Below are 21,897 nucleotides of genomic sequence, written 5' to 3'. Positions count from 1 at the left end.
ATGGGGGCCAGATAAACATGCAATGACGTAGCTAGTAATTATAACACCCCCTTGCTCATCTTCCAGCTACATTCTCACTTGCGTTAGTTAGTTAAAACACATACACAAATATATTTAAATTATTAAAATACGTATTGGTCGATATTGATGTCATTAAACGGCAGTATGTCATCACTATATATGTACAGTACTGATCTGTCATAAATTGGAATGTGCAAATGGCTCCTTTAAAACGTATTTCCTGAATATAGTTACGTTTCGTTTCGCTTTTCATTTAGACTTCTGATCAGTGGCGTGTATTCATTGATGCAAAGGGAAGGCTTCCCCCCCCAAAAAATGGACCAATACTAAAATAAAATAATGTATATTTCGTCTGTCTGTGTTTCATAATTTGCCTTCATTTCGCAAGAGGCTGAATGTGTCTCACACGAGAAAGCATTCTGCGAGCAAAACAGCGCCCCTCTGTCTCTCTACGTGTAAGCCATCTATCTGATGCTGTCTGGTCCAAACGAGTATGGCATTGCTGCCGCCCTAAGCATCGAAGCCCACGGAAGCCAGGAAGCATCCGGTCTCCCTTGACAAAAAAAAAATATACAAAAATGAGCCAATCAGCGTTGAGATAAACTGAGCGAGCACAAATGTGAATGGTCCTGGCGTTGCAAAAAAAAGATGTCAAAGGAAGCCAGCTTGGATTTGGCCTCACTCCTATCATACCTCATTTATTGAAAAAATTGAATTGTTGCATCTCGTTGTGTTGTTGTCCTCCAGTGGCTGGCTAGCCATCTAGCTACAATTGGCCCTTTCCTAAATTAACTATGGATGGAGATAGTGATTTGGACTTCTGGTTTTACGTAATTCCCCATACTGGCCAATGACTATAATGCGATTCTGATCCAACCATTAATTCATACATTGTTGTGCCCCTGGCCTGAGAGGATGGAAGTGCAATATGTAGCTAGATGTAGAAGGCTAATGTTAACTAGCTAAAGTTGCCCATTCATGGAGGTTAGGTTAGAGAGCAAGCATTTTAGCCAGGTAGCCTAGGACAACAAAACATATAAGTATTTTACAGTATGACAGAGTGATAGACCGTTTCATCAACATCAAAGAGAGGAGGATGGCATTGGCCTTTCTCTACAAGTAGGGTGAGTCAACATGTTTTCTACTTGCACAAATGCGCACACGCACACAGAAATCAGAATCATGGACAGCCACATCATATGTAGCTTATGTTGATTGGACTAAAATGGGTGTATCTTTTAATTGTCACTGTATTTGTTAAGAGAATTATGTTTTCAATGTTCATAAACTGAACTTCAATTAAACTACTCGGTCTGTTACCAAGAATTTGTAAGGTTCTTGTTGAAATGAAACAGACAGAGGCCAGTCTACAATAGTCAGCAACGTTTTTTTTACGAGAACTCTGGCCATCGTTACATGTACATTGGTTTATATACCTCTCATTTCATCATAAATGTCCCTCCTCCTCTCAGACAATGACAATATAGTTTACAAGTCTTCATACATTGCTTATCACATCCTACAACATGTTACACAATCTACTGCAAGTCCAATGTTTCTCCCCTCCCTAGGTGGGGAGACTTCCTTCCCTGTTATCAGTTTCACAGTGGTCACAAGTTGTCTGTCACAAGTTAACTTGCTTGACCATGATGTAGGTCATGTAACTGTTTGTTACTGTACAGTACATGCAATATGCTTTGTGGACTTCACTGGACAGAGGTTGGCTTCACCAGTGATTTTACCCACTCACCGCTACTGCTTCTGATCTTGATAATAGCTACACACGTAAAGAGAAGGTTCAAGTTCTATAATTACATTCAAATGTTGAGGCAAAGGAAAGGTTTTCTATTGTCAACAGTTGTGGAAACTGTACGAAGAAGTCTGATAGCCATATTACGTAACTGAAAGCTGATCAGCTGAGAATCCCCTTTGCACCCCTTTGCACTTTTATAGCTAAAGTATACTTATGGCTAAAATATCACGTTATTTAGTTTACAATACAATATAAATATTGTCCTTAGTGTGCTGTCAAAGTGAAAGGGTGCTGTCAAAGTGAACGTTTCCATTTTGCATAATGTTGTTTTTCACTTTGTTATTCTTCTGTATCATGATTTTCTTTTGCTTGTAATTTCATAAAATAGGTCAAACTATGTCTTCTCATGAGGTGACGTTCACAAGCAATTTAAGATTAAAAGGAGGGTAAGAATAAAGGTTATTCATAATAAAGTTAGGCATAGCCTATGTTTGTGTGGTTCTCATTTCTGATTTCCTGATAATGTCTAAATAGGCAGGTCAATAAAGGGCCAAAGAGCAATGATAGTGACACATAATATGACATACTGTAATATGTGAAAATCAGCACATGCAATATCTGGTCTCTGACCAAGTTTAAATTAGCATTGTTCTATGCATTGATGAAAAGGTAATTTTTCTACTGCAGTGGAGGAGCTAGCCCAGTTGTTGAGTGAGGCCATCAGCTGTGGTGACAAAGAGGAAGCCAAGAGGTGTTTGGAGTAGCTGGCAGAGTTGTGTGTACCAATGTCTGTCAGGATCTCCCACAAGGCTTACTCCCAGGACTCTATTCGGTATGTGGAATCATTTAGTAGTGTTCTGTTGGTCAAACTTAACATTACATAGGATTGTCCTATACTGTATATGAGAGCAAACACAAGTGGAATAATCGACATGACAATAATCGACCACGAGGTACAAGGGATTGTGGATGACTTACTTTACACTTTAGCTCCCACCTTTCTCTTGAAAAACTGAATGAATAGTAAAACCTTTGTAAATGTGTTTAAGTGCAGAGTAATTCAGACCCAGTTACCTTTTCTGGTTGCTTTGCTGCAGTTTGAAGTTGGGAGTCGGGGATGCACATTCAGATAACCATGTTCCTGTTGCCTTGTTGGTAACACTCGACATGACCATTTCAGATCTGAAAGAGAAGGTAAAACAAATGATTGATGCAACTCTATTTTCACCAACAGCAATTAAACAATATCATATTTATTTTTTAAATATGTCATATATTTTTTCTCTATTTATTCAGTGTCTTTAATACACATATTTGTATGAAAACAAGTAGAGACAAAGCTCCCATGTATTCTTGAATCTCTCCACAGATCAATACCAACCATGAATTTAATCCATCTCTGCAGAGCTGGGTGATCAGGAAGCGTCTGGCCGAGGACTAACACTCAGCCATTGGTTGAGGAATAATGAAGACCAGGCCTACTTGTACATCAAGTCTGCCCATGCTGTCAACCTCAGCTGGGATCAACTGAACCAGGAGGAGCACCATCGGCTAGACCGTAAGGACACTCCACCCTACAGCACCATTTGGTCTTCCAAAAATAACCTATTATACTGAGCAAGGCCCACAGGTTGTCAGTATATCAGCTTGTGACACACACATGCACACTTAAAGGATAGGTAGCCTAAATGTAACCACATGTATTATATGGATTTGCATTAGTATATGCATCAAAAGTCCCAATGAAAGGTTACACCTTCCTTTAACATCTTTTGAGTTCTTAAATAAAACTGATCAAAATTCCGAAGAATGCCGAAGTCAGATTTTTTTTTTTGCAGGATGTGACATAATATGGAAGACCCGGCAAGCCAGCATATTCTCTCTGTGTAAACTCCAACAGAAATACCTTCAACTGTATAACTTCAAATAAAACAAAAACAAATAGTTTCCACCAAGGTTATTGTAGTTTTATTATAGTTTTTATATTTATATTTGAAATTCAGTTTAGTTTCAGTTAGATTTCAGAATTGGTTGACTAGTTTTTATTGATTTTGAGTTCATATAATTATTTATATTTTGTGATTATATTATCAAGTTTCAGTTTTAGTGTGCTGTAGGCCTATAGTTATGTCACGCCTACTCCCGCTCTCTCACACCAGGTCTACTAACCACCGGTCCAGGCAACCCACATTATGCACAGCTAGCAGCCATTATTGCGCACACCTTCTACCCTTTGTTACGCACACCTGGACTTCATTATCACCCTGATTACGCCCCCTTTATTTAGCCTTCAGTAGCCTCAATCTTCAGGCAGTATTGGTTTTGTTTATGTTCTGTACATTACTCCTGTTTTGATTATCTTCATGTTTCTTAGTATTAAACTCACCTTCTGCACCTGCTTCCTGACTCCCTGCGTATATGTTACAAGTTTTTTTCAGTCACCCCCAAAGCCAATTCGTTCCAGTCATTGGCAGCAGAGAACTGGAAGGAAAGGGGGCCAAAGGAGGAATTGGGCGTGACCAGTGAAATATACCTGCTGGAGCGCGTGCTATGGGTGGGTGCTGCTTTGGTGACCAGTGAGCTGCGATAAGGTGGGGCTTTACCTAGCAAGGACTTATAGATGACCCGGAGCCAGTGGGTTTGGCGACAAATATGAAGCGAGGGCCAGCCAACGAGAGCATACAGGTCACAGTGGTGGGTAGTATATGGGGCTTTGGTGGCAAAACAGATGGCACTATATTAGACTGCATCCAATTTTCTGAGTAGAGTGTTGGAGGCTATTTTGTAAATGACATTGCCGAAGTCGAGGATCGGTAGGATAGTCAGCTTTACGAGGGTGTGTTTGGCAGCATGAGTGAAGGATGCTTTGTTGCACAATTCTAGATTTAATTTCGGATTGGAGATGCTTAATATGAGTCTGGAATGGGAGTTTACAGTCTAACCAGACACCTGGGTATTTGTAGTTGTCCACATATTCTAAGTCAGAACCGTCCAGAGTAGTGATGCTAGGCGGGCGGGAAGGTGCGGGCAGCGATCAGTTGAAGAGCATGCATTTAGTTTTACTTGCATTTAAGAGCAGTTGGAGGCCACGGAAGGAGAGTTGTATGGCATTGAAGCTCATCTGGAGGTTAGTTAACACAGTGTCCAAAGAAGGGCCAGAAGTATACAGAATGATGTCATCTGCGAAGAGGTGGATCAGAGAATCACCAGCCGCAAGAGCGACATCTTTGATGTATACAGAGAAAAGAGTCGGCCCAAGAATTGAACCCTGTGGAACCCCCATAGAGACTGCCAGAGGTCCGGACAACAGGCCCTCCGATTTGACACACTGAACTCTGTCTGAGAAGTAGTTGGTGAACCAGGCGAGGCAGACATTTGAGAAACCAAGGCAGTTGAGTCTGCTGATAAGAATGCTGTGATTGACAGACTCGAAAGCCTTGGCCAGGTCAATCATTGCGGCTGCACAGTATTGTCTTTTGTCGGTGCCGATTATGATATTGTTTAGGATCTTGAGCGTGGCTGAGGTGCACCCATGACCAGCTCGGAAACCAGATTGCATAGAGGAGTATAGGTACGGTGGGATTCGAAATGGTCGGTGATCTGTTATGCCTTGCCTATGCTGTGCCTTGTTGGAGGAGGGGTGATAGAAGCAGACTGATACGCACATAAAAGACGCAGTCAGTCCTTTCTTGCTCCATCCGTAAACACACAGGGTTGTTTTTCATGCCTCTTTCGGAATCTCCTTAACTTTAAGGGTTGCTGTATCCATTTGCAAAGCAATCAAACCGTGCCAGGACTTTTACATTTGGGATCAAGTGTTTGGTTGAATTTTCTGAATGCTGTCTCACCGCACAGTCTTGCCAGACTGGATGAATAAACTAACTATTGCTTTTATTTTGTAAACTCATTTGAATGAGGTTGCCATGTTTCTGCTCTTTTCATGCAAACTGTTCAAGTTGGTTGTCCTGATGTGCAGCTACGAATAGCTGTTGGCTGTCTCACCTTGTCTTTATTCTGAAACTGTTTGTATGATTCTTTGTGGGCGCTGTATAGATGAACTTTGAGGTAGGTTGGGTTTTCCTTTTATCTCTGTTCCACACACGCTACCATCTTCTGACACTACAATACATTTTATTTTGTCCTTTCCAGCAATGTACTCAAAACAATCCCATACAGGGCTTTACCTTTTGCTGCCGCTATTGTTCACGCCTATGGTTCACTCTCTGCGCATGCCCACAGATTTCTTCCCTTAGCTACTGATAGCGGGTGAACAAGTTTTTATGACTCCAATCTAAGTGTATGTAAACTTCCGACTTGTATATTGCAAAGTTTGGTAACAGAATGACGGCACAAACAGCCCAAACCGTCATTCTGTCATGCTGTTATCAAGCTTTATATCTGCACTGTTCTTAAATATGTTAATGTAAAATTTTCGGTGGAAATTGTTATAAGTAGTCCTTGTGCATAGAGTTGTATGGTTTGTTTAACTTTGCAATCATTAGTTTTTGTTTGGCATACATTTTAAAGTGAAAAATGGATGTGGAGGTCCTAGGCTGGTGTGGTTACATGAGGTCTGCGGTTGTGAGGCCGGTTGAATGTACTGCTAAATTCTCTAAAATTACGTTGGAGGCAGCTTATGGTAGAGAAATTAACAATAAATTATCTGGCAACAGTTCTGGTGGACATTCCTGCAGTCAGCATGCCAATTGCACGCTCCCTCAAATCTTCAGACATCTGTGGCTTTGTGTTGTGTGACAAAACTGCACATTTTAAAGTGGCCTTTTATTGTCCCCCAGCACAAGGTGCACCTACGTAATGATCATGCTGTTTAATCAGCTTCTTGATATGCCATACCTGTCAGGTGGATGGATTATCTTGGCAAAGAAGAAAGGCTCATTAACAGGGATATAAACACATTTGCTGCTGTGGAAAACGTACCCATACTTGAGTAAAAGTAAAGATACCTTAATAGAAAATGACTCAAGTAAAAGTGAGTCACCCAGTAAAATACTATTTGAGTAAAAGTCTAAAAGTATTTGGTTTACAATGTACTTAAGTCTCAAAAGTAAATGTAATCGCTAAAATATACTTAAGTAAGTGAGATGATAAAGGCTTTGGAGGAAGAGCGGGAGAAGAATGTCTTGAGTGGTGGAAACGGACGCCCACAGCCTCGTCTCCAACACGGAGGAGCTGGACTGTCCTATCTGCTACTGCTCCCTTCCGCCAGTGGAGGGAGCCACACTGCGGTAGTGCCTGCATGTTTTCTGCAGGTATGACTCATCTTGACTAGGTTCCATTGTCTCATGCACAAATAAATAAAGCTACAACTATTGAGACAAAGCCCTGGCTGGTATTCTCTTGAGTAGATCACTGTCGCTCCACTGCTATTAATAATATAGACATGAAATACTAATTTATGTTTAATCTGAAATAAATGGAAATCTAATAGGATTGTTGTCTTACTCACCTTGTATCAATATTAAATATGTTTCTGTGAATGTTTCATCTGTAATAAATAAAAAACTAACACAACTGCCATCTAAATAATAAAGTAATTAGAGATGGGTTCAGGTTAAATGCCTTCTTATTTGGGTGTGTTTTCTAAGCTGGTAGTGTCTTAAAGGAACCATAGTGAACAACATGTATGCAGAGGTGACCTGCCCTTATGAGGACGAAAACTACAGCTGTGATAGCAAGCTGCATGACCGGGAGATCAAATCTGTGAGTCCTGCTGGTGCTCTCACTCTTAGCCTGGCAGCCAGTCTGTTTATGCTTTGTTGGCTAAGGAAAAAAACAACCTGTACCCAGGCTATCTCACGATGGTTATCTGTATTAAGTGATGACATTACCTTGTATAATTTATGAAGGGTGCTTTAAAAGACCCAAAGATGCTTTTGTGAAAGATACACATCACCATAACACATATTTAGTCAATGATGTTGTACTTTACACAGTGACCTGTTCTTTGTCTCTTTAGCTTCTCTCTCGGGAGGAGAACCAGAAGTTTCTAGAGCTGAGGCTCAGTATCACTGAGACATGGAGTGAGAACAGCTACCAGTGCAAAACTCCTGACTACGCTGGCTGGGGCATCTTTGAGGATGAAGTCAACGAGTTTATGTGTAAGCTCTGCAGAGAACAACTGTCTCCTCTGCAAGGTATGTCAACTTTCTCTCTCACTCCTCCTCCCTGGTCCCCCCTTGAATGCTAAAATAAATTATGAAGATAAAGATGTGTGCCTGGACAACAACCTTTTTGTCTACCTCCTTTTAAGGCCATCCACAAAGACAGGAACTGCAAGGAGTTTCAAGACGATTTCTGGATCAGAGCTGAGAAAGACTGTAAAACAGACCACACAGATGCTGGAGGTAATGTGGAAATATACAGATAGTTATTTCCCTCTAAGTGGTAGAGCCCTGTTTCTGCTCACCATTTCAATCAATCAGCTGATGTCACAAAGTGCTGTATAGAAACCCAGCCTAAAACCCCAAACAGCAAGCAATGCAGGTGTAGAAGCATGTGGCTAGGAAAAACTCCCTAGAAAGGCCGGAACCTAGGAAGAAACCTAGAGAGGAACCAGGCTATGAGGGGTGGCCAGTCCTCTTCTGGCTGTGCCGGGTGGAGATTATAACAGAACATGGCCAAGATGTTCAAATGTTCATAGATGACCAGCAGAGTCAAATAATAATAATCACAGTGGTTGTAGAGGGTGCAACAGGTCAGCACCTCAGGAGTAAATGTCAGTTGGCTTTACATAGCCGATCATTCAAAGTATTTTTTAATCTCTACCACTCCTGCTGTCTCTAGAGAGTTGAAAACAGCAGGTCTGGGACAAGGTAGCACGTCCGGTGAACAGGTCAGGGTTCCATAGCCGCAGACAGAACAGTTGAAACTGGAGCAGCAGCACGACCAGGTGGACTGGGGACAGCAAGGAGTCATCAGGCCAGGAGTCCTGAGGCATGGTCCTAGGGATCAGGTAGAGGTAGAGGTAGAGAGAGAGGTAGAGGTAGAGGTAGAGGGAGAGGTAGAGGTAGAGGTAGAGGTAGAGGGAGAGGGAGAGGTAGAGAGAATACTTAAATTCACACAGGACACCGGATAAGACAGGAGAAATACTCTAGATATAACAGACTGATCCTAGCCCCCCGACACATAAACTATTGCAGCATAAATACTGGAGGCTGAGACAGGAGTGGTCGGGAGACAGTGTGGCCCCATCCGACGATACCCCCGGACAGGGCCAAACAGGCAGGATATGACCCCACCCACTTTGCCAAAGCACCACTAGAGGGATATCTTCAACCACCAACTTACTATCCTGAGACAAGGCCGAGTATAGCCCACGAAGATGTCGCCCACGGCACAAACCCAAAGGGGAGCGCTAACCCGGACAGGAAGATCACGTCAGTGATAAAAGAGCACCAGTAAGCCAGTGACTCAGCCCCTGTAATAAGGTTTGAGGCAGAGAATCCCAGTGGATTTCCACTAAACCTGTTTTTGATTGAACATGAGATACTATCGGCCTATTACACTACTGAACTGCAATATGAAGCCTATAGCGAGTTTTGATGAAACATACTATCCGCCTATCACACTACTGAACTGTGATATGGAGTATATGGGTTTTGATTACACATACTATCAGCCTATTACACTACTGAACTATTATGAGAAGTCTAAAGGTGAACCTGACCTTGATTAAACCTACAATTGGCACAGCCAGTATTTCTGATCAATTTTATGTTATTTTAATGGACAAAAAATGTGCTTTTCTTTCAAAAACAGGGACCTTTCTATGTGACCCCAAACTTTTGAACGGTAGTGTAGCTTCAGCCGGCTGGTGTGTGACCGTGGCAAAGTTGGTTTGATAGCCTATCTCTGGTGCTAGTTAGGGACCGTCAATAAATTACACAATATAAATGGAACTATATTTTCATGTTGCACATCTTTTAGTTGTCTCATTAAATGCTTTAAATATTTTATATGAATTTATACAATTTACAGTGACTTGAGAAAGTATTCATAACCCTTGACTTATTTCACATTTGTTGTGTTACAGCTTGAATTCAAAATGGATTAAATATTTAAAAAATTCTCACCCATCTACAGACAATACCCCATAATGACAGTGAAAACATATATTTTTTTTAAATGTTTGCAAATGTATTGAAAATGAAATACAGAAATATCTCATTTACATAAGTATTCACCCCTGAGTCAATAAATGTTAGAATCACATTTGGCAGCAATTACAGCTTTGAGTTTTTCTGGGTAAGTCTCTAAGAGTTTTGCATAGCTGAATTGTACAATAATTGCACATTATTATTAAAACAATTATTCAGGTCAAATTGGTTGTTGATCATTGCTAGACAGCCATTTTTAAGTCTTGCCATAGATTTTCAAGACGATTTAAGTCAAAACTCTAACTAGGCCATTCATGTCGTCTTGGTAAGCAACTCCAGTGTATGCCTTATGCCAGCCTTGTGTTTTAGGTTATTGTCCTGCTGAAAGGTGAATTTGTCTCCCAGTGTTTGTTGGAATACCAGGTTTTCCTAAAGGATTTTGCCTTTGCTTAGCTCTATTAGTTTATTTTTATCCTAAAAAAACAAGCATACCCATAACATAATGCAGCCACCACCATGCTCGAAAATATGAAATGTGGTCCTCAGTGATGTGTTGTGTGATGTGATGTGTTGTGGGATTTGCCCCAAATATAACGCTTTGTATTCAGGACAAAAAGTAAATTTCTTTGCCACGTTTTGCAGTTTTACTTTGGTGCTTTATTGCAAACAGGCATGTTTTGGAATATTTGTATTCTGTACAGAGGTTGACACGGGAGTGAGAATTCATTCCTGTCCGTCTTATCCTGTCAATTTTGTCCCGTACTGTACTGATCCCGCAACAATTATATAATGCGTAACAGTTCTATTACTTTCTTGTCTTGTCCGGATACAAATCACTCCTGTCCCTTGCTCATTTTAATTGCATGCTCAGTGCTCACGAGATGAGAGAACTTTTAGCTAGCTACTGTTTTATGCCTGCCTGCTGATAAAGGTAGTGATTGAAGACTGAAGAACGCATGTTACTGTTGGGAGGGACAGGGGCCCAAAAATTCTAAACAATATGGCCTTCTAAAACGGCTTATAACAAAAAAAAAATTGATTCCTGTACTTCATGTGGACTGTTGATCCTGTCCCGACCTGTCCGGAACTTAACTCGGGAGTTTCACTCTCGTTCCTACAGGAATCCTGTGGGAGTGCTGTTCCCGTGTCAACCCAGGGCATGTGCCCTGCATGCCCATTTGGCCCTGTTCAGTAAGGGTTCAATCCTAACCTGGATTTTGAAAAACTCATGCACTGATGTCAAGGGATGATTTGTGTAAAATTGTGCACATAACTTGTTAGGATTCTGTTCAGTTCTTTGTGAAGACACTGGCTGGTCTTACTTCCAAAGGAACTTTATATTCATTTTATGTTGGAACTTTGAACACCATTGAGTGTCTGATGATTCCCGATATGAGAATAACATAACGGAATAACATTATCCTGGTGTTTAATTGAGAGTTCAAAGGACATTGCTATATCACTAATTGTATTACCTATTTGGGAGATTGATATTATTTTGCACTGTACATGCAAAATAATTTGTAAATTGACATATCACCACCTTTATCTGTCAGGGGACACTCCATTTGAACAAAACAGGGTTGTGATATAAATTCAAGAAGCTTGTTTTCTTTATGTTTCTGTTGAATGGCAAGTCTCCGACCCTGGAAGAATATAGTCTTTGATGTAGAAAATAAATGTCATGTTGACTAATTGTTTAACTTAAGTAGTAAACTGAGACGGGTCTCCATAAAGTGCTAGTCATGACCTTAATTCATCAATACTAGACAATGTAAAAGATACATATAACGGGGATAACTATACACAGCAACAAGTCAAGCAGATTAATTTGACTTTTGAGGGAGCATGTACAACTCTAATGGAGTATTTAACATTCATTTGTTCTGTTAGATTTTATAAGTTGTTATCAAATGGTGGTAATGAACAATCACATTTCTTCTGTAGTATGGTTTGACCATTCCTCCAGCCTGATCTTGGAAGTGTTTGTTTGAACACTCCAAGCAGAAGCCATACATTTCTGTCATTGATGACTACAGCCAATCTGTTCAGCGTAGACAATTTCTTATTTTTAACCCTGCAAGTCGTGTGTTGAGGTACTTTTTTTAAAAGGATATCATTGCAGAGCACAATGTCTACAATAAAATGTTTGACGAATGTAAAGCATTATTTACTTTGGGAATTAAAAACTTGACTCTTGATGAATGATCCAAAAAATAGATTTTCTACTTTTACTGCTTGGAAGATTCATTTTTAGCCCGTAAGTGTAAACAGAGACTGTATAAACCATAAATAGACTGCATTGACCCTAAAGAAATACTGTATAAGCAAATAGGGAACTAAACAGATACAATTGTCCACTCAACCTAGGTAGTTTATTTGCTTTGATCTTGTAAATGTTTTAATTGTTCTCATGACAAATATAACAGAAATCAACATAAAAGGCAGAAAAAAACATTTAGTGCAATGATACAGAATGAGGCAATTTCTGTGCAACAAAATCCACCTATTGCAAATAAGACTGATGGAGCTGTATTGTTTGATATCCAAAATAGGCACTGCTGAGTATCTGTGTCGCAATCAAGTCGACTACGCATGATTATACACATGTATTTCTGTTGAACAAATGAGCAGGTCCAATGAATCACTTTTTTTTTTAAACTCTGTCAACAAGCTCAAGTGACATTGCTAAAAATGAAATGTGCAAAAACCTTGTCCTTTCTTCAACCAAGCCATTTGGTGAGTATAATGAGTTCTGCTGAAATGTGAAGACATGTGGAACTAACTAAATAGGATTTAATTATTGTGCAATAAAAGCATGGGATCCAGTCAGGGCTTATGGGATATCTGGCAGTGCCATCGGTGCTTTGTCCGAGATCAAAGCTAACCTATTACTCATTTATTTTAGGCATAACTTATGCAAATTGTCATCCATGATAAATATGGGTGGTGTGTTTATGCAAAAATTATAGTTCCTATAACTTAATGCTTTAGAAAATGATACAATTAAGTGCTAAACATACAAAGATGGGAGTTGTGTATTTGGTCTTGGTACAGTAATGAAAAGGACGTGTTTTTAGGGCAGGCAATTTGACTTGATCTGCCGGGGGTGGGGGGGGGGGGAGACCAGGCCAGGGGGGGCGTGCGAGAACTGTCTGTCCTTGTGCCAACATGGCCCATGTGAGGCTCAGAGGGTCATTTAACTCACCCTTGAACCGAATAGCATGAACACACAGCATCTGAAATGGCACCCTATACAGTACACTACATAGGGACAAGTGTGCCATCTCGGACACAATCACATACACTCTTCATTGGCAGCAGTTTCGACCCCAGTGACTGCTCTTCAACTAGTAACCCAAAGCCTTAAAAGTTGCCGCTTGCCATCACATAAATAGCTTAATCCCTCTGTGCACGACATTTATCAGTATCCAGTTATTTTATTTACAAATATAAATTAAAGACAAAGTTAACAGTCAAGTCTCTGTTCCATTCTCGTCCTTCATAATAGGGAACAGAACTCCATATTCTCTTTCCCTCTCGTGTACGTCTTCTGCTGTAATAGCCGCCCTGTTTAAGTCTGTACGTCAGCCCCCATTTGTTCCCTCCAAGTCTCCCCCTCGCTCAGGGGAAGAGATGCAAGTCCAGTTTGGGCACCCACTCCAGGGCTGTGTTGACCAGGGTGAGGGCAGCTGCCCCCAGGGCCACAGTGAGCCCCATGACGGCCAGTCGTACGAAGCGTCGGGCCACAGTGGGTTGTGCCATCACCACCATGGCCCCTGCAGCTGCTCCTTCCAGCGCCTGCTTCTCCCTCAGCCGCCTTCGCAGGACTGAGTCAGGCCGCTGCTGCTCTGAGACCAGGTCAAAGTCTTTAAAGGTGGAAGCTGCTGTCCTGAGAGACCAAGGAAAACATTAACGCCAGCCAGCTATTGTTGGGACAACGCAGGGGAATTCACAGCTGTTTGGGGCGAACCTTGTTACTTCTACAACAAACTAGTTCTATAGTTCACCTATACTACTAGTGGTATAGGAGAGCAAACCTCAGAAGGACAGACATGTATTTTCCTAAATATACAGTACCTTAGCTTGGGGTATGTATAAGTTAAAATTCATGTGTTATTGTTTAAATATGCTGGGAATAAGTACATGATAGTAACAGTCATACAGGCTAATGAGAAGGAACAGAATTCTCTTAGTATCAGGTTATTAAAGCGACAGTTCACACCATCTCACCCGAGCGTGTTGAGGTAGCAGAGGGAGGGTGCGAAAGAGAGCAAAAGACAGACAGGAGATAGGAGGTAGAGGATCTGTAGGGGGGGATCCATGGGAGACTGTGGCAAAAAGAGACAAGCGAGAAAGTAGGTAGACAATCTTACTGTTGACTGTACTGTTGGGCAGCCTCCCTGGCCAGCTCGGAGGGGGGGAACTGGACAAAGAGATCTCCTGCACGGCTGATGAGTGTCTCGTAGGGCAGGTCCTGGGGGATCTGGGACAGGAGGTGGTGCACCGACGCCATGTCACACTCACAGTCCAACACCTCGTCCTCTCGATACAGCACAATCTGGAATAGACACCGACCAAACAGTGCACGCACAATACAAAAACTCGTTAACAGCATGCGGTCTATGGCCTATGCCAAGGTTTCCCAAACTCTGTATTGGGGCCCCCTCGGTGTACGTTTTGGTTTTTATCCTACCACTACACAGCGGATTCAAATAACCAACTCATCAAGGTTTGATTATTTGAATCAGATGTTTAGTGCTAGGGCAAAACATTTGGGAAACCCTGGTCTATGAATCTATTGAATTCAATGCAGTTTTATCAAACTCCTCAGGGGCAATTTAGAAGCTATTGTCCAAAGGGAAGAGCACAGCATAAGTGGTCAGCTAAGCTCTGCTGCAAAAATAAAAATATGTTTTTCATAAGCAAACACTTGATTTGAGGCACATTTGAACTCTAAGAATGATCTAGCCCCTGACCAAAGGAAAAAAGGAGAGAGTTATGTTGGGCTCCACTTTAGAGGACACTCACCACAGCAGCAAAGTAGATTGGCATCAGAGGATGGCAGGCCAGGAAGAAGTCATACAACCGCACAACGTGGCGGAAATCTGATAGGACGTGGCCAAACCAGGTGATGAGCCAGCTAAGGGCAAAGATGGTGCCCACCTCTGCCCTGGAGACACATTCAGTGGAACATTAGTAAAATTATTGGTATTGTATCTTCATTAGTTGTGCTCATTAATTATTTGACTAATTACTGATTGTACTAACAGAACAAGAGAAGAGATGCTTACTGCTGCATGAAGTCATGCACCTCTGGGTTGATCCTCTCGATGATTGGCATCAGATAGTTAAGGATGTGTTTAGTGTTGTCCATGGTGGGGTCCATAAAGTCCCTGCAGTAAAGGAACAGCAGAGGACCACAACGTGACAAATTGAACCAGGATTAGGCTGGCTACGTTCTCTTTTCAAAATGGATTCCCCTTCTACTTAACCCCCATTTTAAAGCCAAGCTCCTGTGTGAACACCAAAACAGACAAAGACCCACCTGAGGTGGTGCGTAGAGAGTTTCTCTACCAGAGCAGTGGCCAGACGTTCGTCCAGCACAAGTAGGAAGGTGACCACGATGTCGTGGTAGCCCTGGTAGTAGTGTAGCTGGGTGTTCCTTCCCAGCACCCGCAGGATGATGTCAATCAGCTCCTCCTGGAGGCCCTCACGCTGCTTGTCTGGCATGCCTACACAGGGAGAAGGGTCAAAGACACTTCTCTCTATATATCAACGATGTCGCTCTTTCTGCGGGTGATTCTTTGATCCACCTCTACACAGACAACACCATTCTGTAAACACATGGTCCTTCTTTGGACACTGTTAACAAACCTCCAGACGAGCTTCAACGCGATACAACACTCCTTCTGTGGCCTCCAACTGCTCTTAAAAATGATAGTAAAACGAAATGCATGCTCTTCAACCGATCGCTGCCCGCACCCGCCCGCCCAGCATCACTACTCTGGACGGTTCTGACTTAGAATATGTGGACAACTATAAATACCTAGGTGTCTGGCTAGATTGTAAACTCTCCTTCCAAACTCATTAAGCATCTCCAATCCAAAATTAAATCTAGAATCGGCTTCCTATTTTGCAACAAAGCCTCCTTCACTCATGCTGCCAAACATACCCTCGTAAAACTGACTATCCTACCGATCCTCGACGATGTCATTTACAAAATAGCCTCCAACACTCTACTCAGCAATTTGGATGCAGTCGATCACAGTGCCATCCGTTCTGTCACCAAAGCCCCATATACTACCCACCACTGCGACCTGTATGCTCTCGTTGGCTGGTCCTCGCTACATATTTGTCGCCAAACCCACAGGCTCCAGGTCATCTACAAGTCTTTGCTAGGTAAAGCTCCGTTCACTGGTCACCATAGCAACACCCACCCGTAGCACGCACTCCAGCAGGTATATTTCACTGGTCATTCCCAAAGACAACACCTTCTATGGCCGCCTTTCCTGAAGTTGGAGACTTCTCCCTCACTAACTTTAACTTCTTGTCGCTACCCATCCCGTTAGCGGGATCATTTTCGTCAGCAACCGTTAAATAGCATAACGCCACAGTCAAATAATATTACTAAAAAATATTCATATTCATGAAATCACAAGTGCAATATTGCAAAACACAACTTAGCCTTTTGTTAATCCACCTGTCGTCTCAGGTTTTGAAATTATGCTTTACAGCGAAAGCAATCCAAGCATTTGTGTAAGTTTATCGATAGCATAACATAACATTATGTACACTAAGCATTAAGTAGCTAGGTCCCGAAAATCAGAAAAGCAATCAAATTAATCGTTTACCTTTGATGATCTTCGGATGTTTTCACTCACGAGACAAATGTTATTTTTGTTCCATAAAGATTATTTTTATACCCAAAATACCTCCGTTTGTTTGTCGCGTTATGTTCAGAAATCCACAGGAAAGAGCGGTCACGACAACGCAGATGTATATTCCAAATAATATCCATAATGTCCACAGAAACATGTCAAATGTTTTTTTATAATCAATCCTCAGGTTGTTTTTAAAATATATATTTGATAATATATCAACCGGGTGTGTAGGTTTTTCAATAACACCGGGAGAAACAATAGCCGCTTTACTCTGTAGCGCAAAACTCACTCCGAGAGCACTCACCTATCCACTTACGCAATGTGATCTTTCACGCTCATTTTTCAAAATAAAAGCCTGAAACTATGTCTAAAGACTGTTGACACCTTAGGGAAGCCAGAGAAAAAGGAATCTGGTTGATATCCCTTTAAATGGAGGATAGGCATGCATAGGAACAGAGAGGTTTCAAAATAAGAGGCACTTCCTGATTGGATTTTCCTCAGGTTTTCACCTGAAATGTCAGTTCTGTTATACTCAGACAATATTTTTACAGTTTTGGAAACTTTAGAGTGTTTTCTATCCTAATCTGACAATTATATATATGCATATTCTAGTTTCTGGGGCTGAGAAATAGGCAGTTTCAAATGGGTATGTTTTTTTTGTTGCCAAAAACAAAATACTGCCCCCTACATGCAAAAGGGCAGCTTACCGATCGCTGCAGCTGTGTACAGACACAGCTGTAAATAGCCCATCCAACCAACTCCCTACCTTACTGTTTTCTGCTCTTTGCACACCAGTATTTCTACTTGCACATCCTCATCTGCACATCTATCAATCCAGTGTAAACTGCTAAATTGTAATTACTTTGCCACCATTGGCCAATTTATTGCCTTACCTCCTTACTTCATTTGCACACACTATACAGCTTTTTCTATTGTGTTATATTTTATCTCCCCAATTCCGTGGTATCCAATTGGTAGTAGTTACAGTCTTGTCTCGTCACTGAAACTCCCGTAAGGACTCTGGAGAGGCGAAGGTCGAAAGCCATGCGTCCTCCGAAACACAACCCAATCTAGCCGCACTGCTTGACACAATGCACAGAAGCCAGCTGCAACAATGTGTCGGAGGAAACACCGTACACCTGGAAACCTGGTCAGCGTGCACTGCGCCCGGCCCACCACAGGAGTCGCTAGTGCGCGATGAGACAAGGATATCCCTGCCGGCCAAACCCCCCCCCTAACCCGGACGACGCTGGGCCTCCCGGTCGTGGCCAGCTGTGACAGAGCCTGGGCTTGAACCCAGAATCTCTGGTGGCACAGCTAGCACTGCGATGCTGTGCCACCCAGGAGGCCCTCTATTGTGTTATTGAGTGTACGTTTGTTTATCTCATGTGTAACTCTGTGTTGTTTGTGTCGCACTGCTTTGCTTTATCTTGGCCAGGTCGCAGTTGTAAATGAGAACTTGTTCTCAACTGGCCCACCTGGTTTAATAAAGGTGAAATAAATCAAATAGGTCACAAGTCAAAAGGCCCAGCTGATTTCCTCAACTAGAGAAATAAATGTATAACTTGGCCTCTATGCACTGATGTCAACAGGAACTCAGTTATACACCTTTTGCAATATACTGTATTACCTGGAGTGAGGGGGGTATGAATGTGTGTGTGAATGTGTCCATAGACAAAACAGAAGGCCTTATAATGTCCAAAAAGCTTATTGGCCAAATGTCAATAGTCCCACACAAAATCAACAGTTCAAACAATAAAACAAACTCACGCAACCTCCCTTTAACTAAAAAGTCAAAAGGTTAATTATTAGTTCACCAAAGGTACTGAAAATAAAAGGGAACGCAGCACAAAGAGAAATTATTTCAGTGTAAAGAACTGAAGGAAATAGAAAGAGATGAGTTTAGCTGTTGCATCCAGGCTTGAACGTGCATTCGTCCATCTGACACAATCGTTGGTTGTTTGACAAAAGCTTGCAACAATGTTGCTAGTAATCCATGTGATCAGAGGCTTGAACGGTTCTAACGCATCAGGGGTAGCGCGATAAAGACGATCAAACTTTAAAATATATAAACTAAGTACGCGGAAACTACAATACTTCTGCAGAGTTGCACACACCGTCAAACTGCCACGCTAACCGATAGCCCCTACACAGAGCCGGAAGAGTCATCTTTATTTCCTCCTTCCTGACTGCTGCTGCGCTCTTAAAGTGGCAGCGCACGGTGAAGACTCCGTGCAGGATTTCACCATAAAAACATCATGCCTTTAATTTACAAAAATGGCAAAACTTTCCTGTGCCATGCCCGAGAAACAAGCATGGCAGAATTTCAAATCGCTCAGTAAATCAGATCAGACTTTCTTAATAATAATAATAATAATTAGTATTATTATTAGGTGGGTGCATATTTGTCCATGTGCTTTTTGCATATCCCAACTCCCGAGACACCCTCTGAGAGGTGTCTCGGGCAAGTTCCGCCATTAGCAACAGCAACATTGCAGCAATTAGGGTTAAGTGCTATATTCAAGGGCACACCGGCAGATTTGCACCTTGTCGGCTAGGGGATTCAAACTACCAACCTTTAGGTTACTGGGCCAATGCTCCAACCGCTAGGATTGCTGCTGCTTTAATAAAGAAAGTAGTGACACATAGAACACAAATACAAAATGACAGGGTTGCGTACCTGTACATCTGCATCACACAAGTCAAATTCAAGAGGGACAGCCAAAACAGACAATGACAAAACACAACCTGACATGATTTAGTGCTATTCTAAGAACATGGTCTGAGGTGTGCATGCATACCCCACAAGACATGCCACAGGAGGTCTCTTCACAATCCCCATGTCCAGAACAGACTATGGGAGGCGACAGTACTACATAGAGCCATGACTACATGGAACTCTATTCCACATCAGGTAACTGATGCAAGCAGTAGAATCTGATAACAAAAACAAGATAAAAATACACCTTAAGGAACAGCAGGGAACTGATAAAACACAGGTACAGACACACGCATACAGGCGCTAGCAAATGCACTCTACACACACATGCACATTGTAATATTGTTGTATGGTGGTATCATACATTTTGTGTTGTAGATATGTAGTGGTGTAACAATGTTATATGATGTAGTGTTTTATATTTTGTTTTATGTGTAATGTGGGGAGGCAGGTAAGCCTAGTGGTTAGAGCGTTGGGCCAGTAACCCGAAAATTTGCTGGATTGAATCCCAGAGCTGACAAGGTAAAAAAATAATAATAATAATAATAATAATTCTGCCCCTGAACAAGACAGTTAACCCACTGTTCCCCGGTAGGCCGTTATTGTAAATAAGAATTTGTTCTTAACCGACTTGCCTAGTTATATAAAGGTTAAATTAAAAACACAAATGTGAGTGCCTTAATATGTTTGAACCCCAGGAAGAGTATCTGCTGCCTTGGCTAATGGGGATCCCTAATAAATAGAAATGTGTGTCACTCACCAGGAGGGAATCTTTTAAGGGAACGCTGGACATCCAACAGCACCTGGTTATAGTCCTTATTATTCTCCCTCTCTATTTCCTCTGGAGAAAAGACAATGAGAAAAGGGTGAATATGTGCCCCTGCACTTAATTGTGGTCTAGTACCCTTTGTAGCCTCAGTGGCATCTATGGTCTGTCAGTAGCAGTGCCCACTGCCCAGGCAGCTTACCTGGTTTCTCAGGCAGGGTGTCGGTAGGCACGTTCAGCAGCCGGGGCCACACTTTACAGCGGATCTCGTCTGTGAGCAGCCCCCCCTCACTGATGGCCATCCTCCTTAGTGCCGCCACATCCACTGGCGTCACATTCAGGGCCTGAGAGATCTCTGCCACCTTCCTCTTCCTCCGGGAGTCGCCATCTGTCCACATGACAATGGTTCAGCTGAGGTCCCTCAACCCACAGCAGCTACAGTAACACAGTGGCCATTAGCCAGAACATCCTCCTGAGATAGCTATACTCAGAAGTGGAGAGGCCAAACGGCCAACAGACAACCAAGTGCATCACTCACAAAACTGAACTGCAGACTCCCAGCTCGCTAAAGTGAGGGAGCACTCCAGTAAAATAACCACATTCTCAGAGTTGCCAGCCATCATGTAATAGTGAGCCCACTTCATGACCTTATGCCTGCACTTTGCTTGATAGTGATGCCACTATGCCACACAATGGGAATAATTGTGTGTTTACAGTATGAAGAAATGTTATTTAGGTACCTAAAATGTCTTTCAAGGAAGCCAGTAAGTACTAGTAGTATTTATTATTGTCCTTATGTTTGATGAAAGACTTAGGAGACCACGTCTCCAAATCAACGGGTAACCTTACCAGTCAATTCTATGTTTTTAGCTAACGTTAGCGAACGTTAATGCAATTAGCTAGTTAGCTAGCTACATTTTCCAGCTCGTGACATTCGCTAGCTAGTTAATCTAAAACGAATTACGTGCAAACATGACAAATAGCTAACTAGTTAGACAGAGACACCTTCGACTAATTCAGGTAACTAGTTAGCTAGCTAGCTAACGTTAACTAAAAACATATATATATTTTTTTTGGTTTGTTTTTTTGTTTAACGAATGTCCATTACGCCATCTAGCAATACATACCTTGTTTTCCTATCCCATTCAAAGGTGAAGACGCACCAACACTTCTAGATCTTTTCATGGTTTCCACGATAGTCCTATTGTCATCGTAGATTACTCGATCGATATAATTGATTATACACCAAATTGATTATACATTACAAATGGTTACTCCTACAAGCTAGAGAGATAGCCAGTTGCAAAACTGGTCCAGTAAAATAGGCCATATCATTATTGCCTGCACAGGGTAGCTAGCTAGCTGCTGCTGCTGCTTCCTTCTTCTTTGGGATTGGGTTGTCGGATCGCAGCCAACATTTAAGGTGTTTACACCACCACCTACTGTACTGGAGTGTGTGGAAGGTCACGGCCTTCATACAGTACATTAAATTATCTTCATGTGTCCTGTTTCTCTAAGAAAGTGAACTAGAGCCCTAGTCTCCACTTTTTTTCCCACACTACACCACCTCAACCCTGTCCAGCCTCTCCAACCTTTTCACACAATCTCTCCTTATCTAAATCATACACTTCACAAAA

At 41.9% G+C, this 21,897-nt stretch overlaps 1 protein-coding gene and 1 pseudogene across 2 annotated transcripts; one reads left to right on the top strand and one right to left on the bottom strand.

The window, feature by feature from the left end:
• Positions 1–2,170: 2,170 nt before the first annotated feature.
• On the top strand, positions 2,171–8,258 carry LOC118965360 (annotated as a pseudogene).
• Positions 8,259–12,247: 3,989 nt separating this feature from the next.
• On the bottom strand, positions 12,248–21,666 carry LOC110528268 (TBC1 domain family member 20). 2 transcript variants are annotated; one of them, XM_021610195.2, is made up of 8 exons: positions 21,388–21,666; positions 20,463–20,695; positions 20,255–20,335; positions 15,440–15,626; positions 15,186–15,287; positions 14,923–15,064; positions 14,268–14,452; positions 12,248–13,783 (listed from the first exon to the last, which is right to left on the bottom strand). In XM_021610195.2, the coding sequence occupies exons 2-8, from the start codon at positions 20,656–20,658 to the stop codon at positions 13,516–13,518; spliced, it is 1,161 nt and encodes a 386-aa protein (XP_021465870.2). In that variant the 5' UTR covers positions 20,659–20,695; positions 21,388–21,666; the 3' UTR covers positions 12,248–13,515. The 2 variants fall into 2 exon arrangements, with proteins under 2 accessions (XP_021465870.2, XP_021465869.2); XM_021610194.2 differs by having other exon boundaries at positions 20,463–20,648.
• Between the last annotated feature and the right edge of the window lie 231 nt (positions 21,667–21,897).

The sequence above is a fragment of the Oncorhynchus mykiss genome, chromosome 7 (genome assembly GCF_013265735.2).
Source record: "Oncorhynchus mykiss isolate Arlee chromosome 7, USDA_OmykA_1.1, whole genome shotgun sequence".
Lineage (NCBI taxonomy): Eukaryota > Metazoa > Chordata > Actinopteri > Salmoniformes > Salmonidae > Oncorhynchus > Oncorhynchus mykiss.
The sequence above is the reverse complement of the archived record's forward strand: the minus strand, read 5'-3'. Positions and strand labels throughout refer to the sequence as shown.

Excerpts from the sequence above, each read along its gene's own strand:
- LOC110528268 (XM_021610194.2), bottom strand. The coding sequence starts at position 21,445 with ATGAAAAGATCTAGAAGTGTTGGTGCGTCTTCACCTTTGAATGGGATA. Across the intron at positions 15,288-15,439 it reads CTCTCTACGCACCACCTCAG|GGACTTTATGGACCCCACCA; the intron begins GTGGGTCTTTGT and ends CCTTTACTGCAG. Across the intron at positions 13,784-14,267 it reads GCCCAACAGTACAGTCAACA|GACAGCAGCTTCCACCTTTA; the intron begins GTAAGATTGTCT and ends TTGGTCTCTCAG.